The sequence below is a fragment of the Colossoma macropomum genome, unplaced genomic scaffold, assembly GCF_904425465.1.
Source record: "Colossoma macropomum unplaced genomic scaffold, Colossoma_macropomum, whole genome shotgun sequence".
In the NCBI taxonomy this organism is placed as follows: Eukaryota; Metazoa; Chordata; class Actinopteri; order Characiformes; family Serrasalmidae; genus Colossoma; species Colossoma macropomum.
This window is the reverse complement of record NW_023494787.1, coordinates 7,418,875-7,431,085: the sequence shown is the minus strand read 5'-3', so window position 1 is coordinate 7,431,085 and position 12,211 is coordinate 7,418,875. Positions and strand designations below refer to the sequence as shown.

Here is a 12,211-nt window from a genome sequence, read left to right as displayed (position 1 = left end):
TACAATGGCTTTTTAGGGCCACTGTTAATAAAAATAAAAATAGTGGACTATTTTTAGTCATAACATTGCGAGAAAAAAGTCATAATATTTCGAGAAAAAAATGTTGGAATATTTAGAATAAAAAATGTGGGAATATTTCAAGGATAAAGTGGGATAACTGTAGCAAGACTGCTGTCATAATGCGTTGGGGTCTCGGTTGCTGTACTGGCGCCGGAGTTCCACTCACTCCTGTCTCTTTGTGGATCGATCATTTTGATTATTATTCTCACTGTCCGTCAAACTTCATGCCCTCTTTGAATGGTGCGGAGATGTAACCAAAGATAGCCATGATGACCCTGCCTGCGATTCTCCTTCAACAAACAGACAGACAGTTTCCTCCGAGTCCGTCTCGCTCTTTATTCTAAATAAACACAGTTTCCTGCACAGCCGTTTCTTATACTATAACAGGCAGGTGCTGATGTGCAGGAGAGACAGGGAGACTAAGTAATTCTTTATGGGTGAAATAGATATGAAACTATAACTCCACTAACTCAACGCCCCTCATTTAACACGAGGAGGTGCTGCCATCCCTTTGCAAAGCCTTTCGGCCACAATATTGCGACCTTTCCTGGGATTAATGCCACTTTAATGTCTTAGTAAATGACTTTTTTCTCAAAATATTACAACTTTTTTCTCAAAGTCTACTGTTTTTATTTTTATTAACAGTGGCCCTAAAACACAGTCGTAAGAAACAGAATAAGACAGTGTAGTATTTTCTTTCTCCATCTGTCACAAGCACTGTTAAAGAATAAAGTGTTGTATTTCTGCCTTTTCCAAACTACCTATCAGTTTGTTCTGAAAGCAGAGTTTGTGTAATTGGCAACAGGTGCTTGGGAAACTGGAGCGATGGTGCGATATCCTCCACCTCTTTTTGATGGATTGAAGCAGTGGTGTTTTTGGTCTCTGGAAGCCCATCACTCTCCAGGCTCATATGGCTCACTCACTGGCTGTTTTTTTAGATATTATTTTACTGAGATGTGTTCTAAGCACTCATCTGACACACATCTCTCACTTCTCCTTTTTCGGAGAAGCTGCCTCATGCTGATAGACATCTTTTCATAAGCAGCATGCTGAAATACTGAAACACAACCAGTATTAAACCCCAGACCACCCCAGAGCAGGTATTATTACTGGAGTGTTTAAACACCGTGTCCACTCACTGTCCACTCTATCAGACACTCCTACCTTGTTGGTCCACCTTGTAGATGTGAAGTCAGAGACGATAGCTCATCTGCTGCTGCACAGTTTGTGTTGGTCATCCTCTAGTCCTTCATCAGTGGTCACAGGATGCTGCCCACATGACGCTGTTGGGTGGATATTTTTGGTTGGTGGACTGTTCTCAGTCCAGCAGTGACACTGAGGTGTTTAAAAACTCCAGCAGCACTGCTGTGTCTGATCCACTCGAGCCAGCGCAACACACACTAACACACCACCACCACATCAGTGTTACTGCAGTGCTGAGAATGATCCACCACCCAAATAGTACCTGCTCTGTGAGGGTCCTGTGGGGGTCCTGACCACAGGGTAACAAAGTATGCAGAGAAACAGATGGACTACAGTCTGTAACTGTAGAACTACAAATAATGTAGAAACCAGGAGATGCCCTTATTGAAATGACCGGTAGGTGTATATCTTATATGGAAGCTGAAGTAACAAGAAAGTAATTTTTCATTTAACTCAAATGCAAAACTTAGAACACCCCTGGTTAGATTACATATGTTGTTGATTTTCTAAGTGACAACAAAATATACAACCCCATTTCCCAAAAAGTTGGGATGCTGTGCAAAAGGTAAATAAAAACAAAATTCAATGATGTGAAAATAATTTAAACCCTATATTTCATTGAAAATTGTACAAAGACAACAAATGTTGAAACTGAGAAATTTTATTGTTTTTTGAGGCCAACAACTTGTTGCGAAAAAGTTGGGACGGGGGCGTGTTTACCACTGTTTTTCATCTCTTCTTCCTTTAACAACACTCTGTAAGTGTTTGGGAACTGAGGAGACACTGCTGTAGTTTTGAAAGTGAAATGTTTTCCATTCTTGTTTGATACAGGATTTCAGCTGCTCATCAGTTCAGGGTCTCCTTTGTCGTATTTTTCATTTCATAATGCGCCAAATGTTTTCAGTGGTGACAGGTCTGGACTGCAGGCAGGCCAGTTTAGCAGCTGGACTCTTTTAATACAGAGCAATGCTGTTGTAATACATGCAGAATGTGGTTTATCATTGTCTTGCTGAAATAATCAAGGCCTTCCCTGAAAAACACGTCGTCTGGATGGCAGCATGTGTTGCCAAAACATGTATATATCATTCAGCATTAATGGTGCCTTCACAGATGTGCCAGTCACCCATACCATGTGCACTAATGCCCCCCTATACCATCATGAATACTGGCTTTTGAACTGTGCACTGATAACAAGCTGAGTGGTCTTTAGCCCAGAGGACACAGTGTCCATGATTTCCAAAAAGAATTTCAAATGTTGATTTGTCGGACCACAGGACACATTTCCACTTCACCTCAGTCCATTTTAAATGAGCTCAGGCCCAAAGAAGGTGGCAGCATTTCTGGATTTATATATGCTTTTTTTTGCGTTTCAGAGTTTTAACTTGCATTTGTGGATGCAGCACTGAACTGTTTTCACAGACAGTGGTTTTCAGAAGTGTTTCTAAACTCATGCAGTGATTTCCACTACAGAATCATGTCTGTTTTTAATTCAGTGCTGCCTGAAGGCCCAAAGATCAGGGCCAGCAAATACTAGTTCTTGGGCTTGTCCCTTGCATAGAGAGATTTCTCTAGATTCTCTGAATCTTTTAATGATATTATGTACTGTAGATGATGAAAAGCAAAAGTTCTTTGCTATATTATGTTGAGAAGTTTCTTGAATTGTTGCTCTATTTGATCGTGCAGTCTTTCACGGAGTGGTGAACTCCTCCTCCTCTTTACTTCTGAAAGTCTCAGCCTCTCTGAGATGCTTTTTTATACCCAGTCTTGTTACTGACCTGTTGCCAATTAACCACCAGGTGTTTTTTTAGCATTACACAACTTTACCAGCCTTTTGATGCCCCCCATCCCAGCTTTTTCAGAACGTACTGTTGGCATCAAAATCAAAATGGGCATATATTTTTCAAAAAACAATGAACATTCGATATGTTGTCGTTGTACTATTTTCAATGAAATATGGGGTTTAAATGATTTGCACATCATTCAATTTTGTTTTTATATACATTTTTGATGGTATTCCAACTTTTTTGCAAATAGGGTTGTAAAATATCCCGTAACTTTCGTACAGGCCACATTTTGTTTTAATTTTTTTTCCAATATGTTAAATTCAGCAAATAAACAGTAATTATGCAGTCTTTTGAGAATATTTAAGAATGCCTGACTACAGAATTACTCATAGTGCCCGTCAGTACTCTTCTCAGTACTCAGCCTTTCCTCTGTGAGGTCCAGATGAAATCCAGTCCTTCAGTTTTTTCCAGGACTAAAAGGAGGCAGCACAGAAATGACACTGTCAGAATGCTGAAGGGTTCTGAGCGGGTGGATGAAAGGCTCTCCTCACTCTCTGGGCTCAGGACGTATCAGTGTTGTGTAAAGTGGATTTGTAATAGTTATGTAACCTGATTCATTTCAGCTGTTATAGGTTTTCTCTGGTGGAGGTGATTTGAAGGGTTTATGGCAGGCCGCCAAGGCACGAGGCTGTTTAAGCCCTGCTGTTTTTAACTGTTGATGTGTTGATAAGTGTGTGTGTGTGTGTGTGTGTGTGTGGTTCAGAGGGTTCTTTGCCATACACTGCCCTTTAAAAGTTTGGGGACACTCTGCCTTCTTGAGTAAGTGATGTTGTATTTCATTATTTCCACTGAAGTAAGTAAAGTCCATGTAAAGGTTGCTCATAAACCAGGTCTTTGCTAATGCTTTGGTTGGGTTTATCATACACACTCAGCTGTTAAAGACCAGGTTTTGTCTTAAAAAATATTTTGACAGTTATCCAAACTGTTGTTAAAGCACATGTTGAAACTTTTGGTCTAAAGGTGCTTTGAGTTCTGACATTGCAACAAGGGTATAACATCTGTGGACTTTGGCTTTACTCCCAGTTTAGGGCTGTTCCTTCTGTTTTGCAGTTTCTCAAACTTTCTGTTTAAACAAGAATTCCACTGTATTCCCAAAAGCATGTGCAATTAAACGGTTAAGATGTAAACAGAGTCATTCAGAGTGGTTTGGTGTGAAACGCTCTGTTCTAGAGAAGCTTACTGTCAGAACTGTTTACAGTGGCGGTGACCGGAGCCAGACGTCCACCTCTAAACGCTCACAGAAAGTTATTCCATGTATTGATTATGGATTTGCTGCCTGATGACTGAGACATTGTTTTACAGTCACTTTTGGCCTTTTTTTTTTAAATCAGTTCATGGTGGAAGGGTACATGCAGGGCATAAAGCAGGTTTGTGCTAATGCTTTGATTAGGTTTATCATACACACTCAGCTGTTAAAGACCAGGTTTTGTCTAAAAAGTATTCTAACAGTTTTCCAAACTATTGTTTAAGCACACGTTGAAACTTTTGGTCTAAAGGTGGGTAAAACAGCATAATCAGCATCACATATCAAAACTCAGAAGACACGTGTAGGTTTACTGCTGATTTTGGATAGTATTTAAAATGGACATGTTTGTGTTTTAGACATTGCAGCCCCAGAAAGGCTTGACTGTGTTTTGAAAACATTTTGTAAAGCCCAAACATTTCAGTGGGCAGTGTATTTTTCCCCAGTGTAATCCTTCCTCTTTCTCTTTCTGCTGATGGTGTAATGCAGGCCAGCTGTCCAGTTAGACTTTACCCCAGTCTGATAGAGCTGCTTGTGTAAATGGAGCAGAGTTCAAGCTGTCCATATGAGACAATATCACACTTAATGCTTCCGAAATACTAACTATGAAAAAATTTTCAATACAGTATCCAAAGATCAGAAGAACTGAGCTTGTGATATTGTATGGAAATGTAAAACTGTGCACGCCCCTCCTCTTCAAAGAGTGTCTCATTTACCGTCTATCCTGGAAACCAGTGTCAGGGAGCAAGTTCACATGCACTTAATAATCCGATCATAATCCGATTTCTGCAGTTATCTGATTATTCAAATGGTCATGTAAACAGCACACTCCAATTTCTTAGACCAGAGTACTGTCTAAAAATCTGATAAAGAGAGCTGGATTTTACCTCAGTAATCAGATTTCTCAGTGCTTGTAAACTCTTACTCTGATTTCTTTCTGATTGCTCAGTCTGCACATGTGCAAAAATAGACCGCGGTACCGGAAATAAGCCAGCAGCACTGTCGCAAAATGGCAGCAAACAATGCTGAAACCAAATACATGCTTGGCGATATGAAGGATTTAAATATTCTTCATCTTCTAGATGATGTTTGTTCATATTTTCAGGTAAAGTGACGCAATGTTTTAAAAAAAAAAAAGCCGCGGCATGAAGTTTTAGTTTTACCTTATGTTTACGTCACGCCTCCTTCTGTGAGTTTATTGGCCGGTTTCAAAACAGAAATCCAATTACTGTCTGACTCATGTAGACCTGGAGCCTCTGATTATCTGATTACTCAAATGCATGTAAAAGCTTTGATCCGATTACTGACAAAATCTGATTTTCTGCAGTTATTGGATTATTAAGTGCATGTAAACGTATTCACTGATCAGAGCTAGGCATCTGGGTGCAGCCGGTCAGAGTAAAGTGGGCAGAGAGGGGGTGGGGCTTATGCTATGGACACAGAGTCAGATGCTCTTTTGGATAACTTTTCTGAACCAAACCATCGGTAACTTCAAACGAAAAAAACGTTTCAATTCCAAATGATGTATTTTTGGCCAAAATGCTGCAGTGGTTTGAGTTTGTACAGTGTGATGTGTGGCCGTTCTGAGACCACCCCCTGACTGTGATTGGTCCTGATCACTGCCTCGTTTGTTCTGAGACCCCCCCTCTGACTGTGATTGGTCCTGATCACTGCCTAGTTTGTTCTGAGACCCCCCTCCCGGCCGTGATTGGTTCTATGCTCCATGTCGTTTGTTCTGAGACCTCCCCATGACTGTGATTGGTCCTATACTCCACGTCATTTATTTCAAGACCTCCCCCTGACTGTGATTGGTTGATATCACCACCTCATTTGTTTCAGAGACCTCCCCCTGACTGTGATTGGTCCTATACTCCACATTGTTTGTTCTGAGACCTCTTCCCTGACTGTGATTGGTCCTGATCACTGCCTTGTATGTTCTGAGACCTCCCCCTGACTGTGATTGGTTGATTTCACCGTCTCATTTGTTCGGAGTCCTCCCCTGACTGTGATTGGTCCTAATGTCTGCACTATTCGTTCTGAAACCTCCCTCTAACTGTGATTGGTGCTGATCTATGTGGTGTTTGTTCTGAGACCTCCCCCTGACTGTGATTGGTCCTAATGAGCACATCATTACTTCTGAAACTTCCTTCTCACTGTGATTGGTCCTGATCTATGTGGTGTTTGTTCTGAGACCTCCCCCTGACTGTGATTGGTCTAATCTCTTTGTTGTTTGTGCCTAGAGCTCCCCCTGACTGTGATGTCACATCGTTGCCTTTGAGTTGTTTTTAGATATATTTAATACAGCGTATTCGGCAATGGCTTGATTAATCTTTTATCTTTTGTTTGAAATGCTCTGCCAAATCTAGAGCTCTGCAGAATCAAGACATTGCTAACATGAAATATCGAAAATCAAATCGTGTTATAAAACCTCAGAAACCAGTTTTATCGTTCTAATATTAGCTCTCCCACTAAAATGAATTTGCCATGTATGATCAGCTCTCTTTTCCCTAATCATATTAATAATTAATAGAGTTTTGCATCTGTTTTAAATGGCTGTTACAGTTGTTACCCTTAGTCTGTAACAGTTAACTCCCTCTTGGATTAAGTTCACTCACTCTGCTTTCGATTAAATTGTTCATAAATTGTAGGTACTTTTAAAGTTATTTAGCAAAACACAGTGTGATAGGTTATAGGTTGTGCCCTGCTCTCCCCTACATTTGATTTCCAAACTGCTCCACTAAACCGGGGGTTCTCCAGTGTAGAGGTATGCAGAGGAGCCGGACGTTAATATCCTGCTTGCTTGTGGAGTGCTGGTCTGGTGAAACAGCCTGGCCTTTTTTATAAGCATAAATATTGACCGTGTTCTCCTCGTGCTGCTGTGTTTGTGTGCTGAGCATTATTAACATCATTAGCATCCTGGAGTTTCTGTCCTGAACTGTCTGCTATCTGTGTCCTATCTGCTGCTGTCGTTTACCAACAGGGTGTGCCGGGCTGTTTGACAGGAGGCTGATGAGGAAACTATAATAATAGTAGGAAAAGGCGTAATGATAGTGTGGCGTTGTGGTGAAGAACCAGAAAATGCCAGTATTTCTGCTCAGGAAAGTTCTCTTTTATTGAACAGTCTAGGGGTGCATGATAAATTGTATTTTTATCGTTATCGCGATATGAGTTTCCGCGATAAACACATTAATGAGTGAACCAATCTAATTACCTTATACACGCAGCGCCAGAGAGGCATCATTACATTACCGGCACAAACCGCTACAAGCCTGCCTCTCTGCGCTGGGACCGAACCTGCTCTCCCACGTGGGAGATGAGTGACTTAACCATTCGACCAAACAGCCAACTCCAGAACACACTCAGAGGGCTTTAAATATCGCCCATAACTCAGCTTTACTGGAAATTCAACTCAAAAGAGCTGCAGCAAAGGGCGAAACACGCAGCACACAGGCTAGCTCAGGCTCTACTGTTTTTCTGCTAGCCAGCTGGGATACTGAAGCTTGTTACCTTATGCCCCCAGAGTCCTTCAAAATAAGAGTCCTGGACCAACTAAGAACTACACTCGACCAAAAGCGCAATATTTTGCAATATTTTGTAAAAAACAAGAGCAATATTTTGTAAAAAACAATTATTTTTGAAGTAAATACAACCTGCCATGTCTGATGCCCAATGACAGCTGGGATAGGCTCCAGCACCCCACCGCGACCCAGAAGGATAAGCGGTTTAGGTGTGTGTGTGTGTTTGTGTGTGTGTGTATGTGTGTGTGTGTCTGATGCCAGAATATTTAATAACTAAGCAAAAAAATAAAGTAGAATATGTATTTGTTCTTTTGTGCCTATATAAAAACATACATATCTATTTATTTGGTTTTGTGGCCTCAAATTTTGTTGAGGTAATGCTGATTGTTTCTCAGTCCTACAATGCACAAAAATGTGCTTGCAGTTCTGATGTAAGTAGTTCTTAGTATTTTGTTTCTTTTGCAGAAAAGGTAATGGTGCTTTTGTAATTTTGTATTTTGCTATTTGCTTAAAGAGGGTTTAAAGAGAGGTTAGTTAGATTTCTGTTTACACATCCCAAACAATGTCCCCACTTGCGCCACGTAATTTATCGCTTCTCGTATAGTCAACATGATATCGGACAGCTTCATCAAACATCACGTTTTATGTCAATATTGTGCAGCACTATAGGTGGAATAGGTGGAAAGGTCACTTCTAGCCATATGACTTCTCTCTATCGTAGACACCAAGCCCACTCTAAGTAAACCCACAGCCCAGCACAATAAAACACAGCCAAACAGCTAACAAACAACAACATAAACAACAATGACAAACGTCTCTTTCGGGAGGAGGGGGGTAATGTGGTGCAGCTTTTATTAAAACCTGAAGAGCCCTTGGTGACACTGAGCAGGTGGCAGCCACAGTAGTCTTAATAAGCCTGAGTAATTAAACCTAGTCTTGGGCTAAAACTGCGATGTCAGTGGTGTTCCACAATAAAAAAATCCATTAGTTTAGGCTTAATCTGGGTCTGGAAAGCCAGGTTCAGATCATTAGTAGAAAGATGGACAAAAAAGAAGAAATGTTGGATGTGTTGAGAATGAACAGAGCTGTAGAAGATTCTAAAACCTCCATCAACATCCAGAATGAAGTTATAATGAAATAAATTCTCAGAATGCTTCATATTTGAAAAGTGCTTGAGGCAGATAACTTATCAAGAAATTACTGTAAATAGGTAATTACAGTATAGTAATTACAGTATAGTTAATAAAGTTAAAAAAGCTAAAATGTTAAGGAAAACATCTGCACTGTATAAGTTATTATTGAATAAAACAACAACAACAACAATAATGACAAGTGATTCCAAAAGGCTCTGTTTTTGACTTTAATACTCTGAGTGAAAAATAATCTCTCTCTCTCTCTCTCTCTCTCTCTCTCTCTCTCTCTCTCTCTCTCTCTCTCTCTCTCTCTAGCATCAAGCTGTTAGCAGTTCAGGACCTGGCTGATCGTGAAGCTCTGAATAAGGTACTGCAGTAGTTCATTAATATAATTTCCATTTTGTGCTCTAAAATCATTTTGTCCCTGATCTCTCGAGTCACTTTAAGAGTAGCCTGACTGTCTGACCCTACTTGACTGCTGTAATTCCAGCTGTTAGCTCTGGTTGGAGATTCTTGTTGTAAGTTAAATCAACATAAGCCCACATTCATACTGTGATACGGTTAACCTGCTTGAAGGAATAGCACAGCATTTTTCAACCTAATCCGCAAATGCTGCAAACAGTCGATTCCTACAGACCAGTCAGATCAGTTTCACTTAGTTTACTTAGAAAAAAAGAAAAAATATTGACAGAAAAAACACTGATAACGCTTTACTGTAGGGTACAGGTCATAAGGCTTTATGACACTTACATAAGCTTGTCATGAAAACTGACATAACCCTACATAAATGTGTACAAATGCTTATTACAATAGGTGTAATTCACTATAAAGTTTACATTTGCCGGTTTTGTCAATGTTAGCTAAAGTAGACTTTATGACCGATGATGCCTATTGGTATAAGCATTTATAAACATTTATGTAGGGTTATGTCAGTTGTCATGTCAAGCTTATGTAGGTGTCACGTAGCCTTATGAACAGAATTAGGGCCAGACCGATATAAACATTTTTGTGGCTGGTATTGATTTAAAGGAGCTAAAATGTCCTGTTATCAATAATATTGCCTGACATTATTGCGCATTTATAGTTTGGATTTTAAACGTATTCTAATATAAAGTTTTAGCGAGTCAATGCTTTACTGATAAATATGGTTTTCTCAGTTGTCTCACTTTTTATTCTCAGTTTCAGCTCTGTCTTAAATAATATAAATATTGTCGCACTGGGAGTGGAGCTACCCATAATTCTTTGTGGTTTTCGTTTCTGTTACCTCTTGTTTATCTTTGTAACGAGGGAGGCGATGAAGCTGGATGCAAGCATGAGTTCCTTTTATTTAAATCTGATCAGAGTCCAGAAACTGATTGCAGAGGTGAGTAGAGCAGATAAGTCCATTGTGAAGCATAACAAAGAGAAGCGAACAAAAGCAAAACTGAACACAAAGGAAGACAAACTAAACTAGAAAAAACTATAATACTGAAGTAACCTGGAAACAGGGAACAAAAACAGTCACATCGACAATGCAAGACCAACAGACTGAGCAAACACAGGGGTATAAATACAATAAGGGGAGACGAGAAACACCTGGGACTAACAAGAGGGCAGACTACAGACAGGTGAGACAGATAACAAGGAGGCAGGACCGGGGAGAAGACACAGACCAAGACAACAACAAAAGCATGTGGCAAGACACACAAGGGGAAGGAAAACAAAGACAGACTGTTAATATCAGACGATAATATTGGCCAACCGATATATTGGTCCAGCTCTGATAGGGGGTGCACAGCAGTCTTTATTGCCACTGTAGAATCTGTATATTTAAGCCATGTGACAGTGCATGTGATCAGTAAATAGTCAGGGCTGTTGGGCAGTGAGCATATTGGATCTTGCTAATTACTGATTTGATGTTTGACTGTTCTGATGATTGATCTTATAATTTTATGTTTTTGTGGTGGATCAGCAGTGCACCACAACATGCTTTCCCATGGGGACAATAACAATAAAGTGTATTGTATGATTGTATTACAGTAATAAAGTAATCTAAAAATACAACAGCAAACACTAATATAAAGGACTTAGCTCTCTCTCTCTCTCTCTCTCTCTCTCTCTCTCTCTCTCTCTCTCTCTCTTTTCACGCTGGCCCAGCCAGGGTTCCTGGTTATTTTGGGGCATTATTTTTGTGTGAGGCGTTCATGTCCCTTCGCAGCCCATTCAGCTATAAATACTGTGTCAGTTCCAGTGTGTATGCTCTGGACTCTGGGCTTCTGTGGAAAAATCCACTGCTATAACTCCATTTGCTGCACACAAGAAACATAAAATACAGCCTCGCATTTCTTAGAGCAGATTAGCTTTTACTGCAGCATGTCCGCTGATTTAACAGAGTAGAGTTGTGGCATTCATTCAACAGGAGATGGGATAGAGGTGATCACAACTAGGGAAATGCAAGCAAGCCAGCCCCTAACACGCACTCCAGTCCCATGGCCTTTTGTTGCATGTTTAGCACGGTAGCTTATTATATAACCCAGGACACCTAACATTTCCTAGGTTCGCTACATAGCAAGCTAGCTAGCAAACGTGAAACTGTAGAGTGAGAATTAACACCTCCGTCTTAATCTGTAATCGGAATGTATTCAATCAGATTGGCAAAAATCTTTGCATGTAAACACAGCCATTGCCCCCCCACAAAAACAAAAGCACAAAACTTGAGAAAAGCCATGGTGGTGAAACTGCATAGAACGGTCAGAAAACAGCTACAGCCACTAGCATGGTTCTGCATCACACAAAAACAGCTGTACAGCATGTGGTTCATCTGGCTTAATCTGACCGTTTTAGTGTGTTTTAAATTAAAATTGAATTTTAATTTGATAACCCCATCATTTGATAGAATTCAGAGCCAGGACACACGGCTAATTTGATGGATTTTAGATTTTCTGGTGTATAATTTGCTCAGAGTACTACAGGAAATGACAGTAATGCAAAGCGATCTTGCTTTCTACTTTATCTTTTGTTATTTTTCTTGTAGTTTATGAGCATTTTAGTAGTAAATTACAGAGGCGAATCAATGTTAACTGAAGTAATGTTTTTATATTGAATAAACGTGATGCCACTGCTGACAACAGCACCCAATCCTAATGGACAGATGCAGTGTGTGAAGGTAATGTGGCATCATGGGTAAAATTCCCAGCCATATAGATCGGGACGGGTCATTCTCGACTGAGG

General features: G+C 40.2%; 1 protein-coding gene across 2 annotated transcripts in view; it reads left to right on the top strand.

The window, feature by feature from the left end:
• The window catches only part of eepd1 (endonuclease/exonuclease/phosphatase family domain containing 1), a 55,477-nt gene that overhangs the window by 17,623 nt on the left and 25,643 nt on the right, over window positions 1–12,211 (top strand). For both annotated transcript variants that reach the window (XM_036566002.1, XM_036566003.1), the window contains exon 2: window positions 9,317–9,368. In XM_036566002.1, coding sequence (XP_036421895.1) covers window positions 9,317–9,368 — 52 coding nt within the window. The remainder of the gene's footprint in view (window positions 1–9,316; window positions 9,369–12,211) is intronic.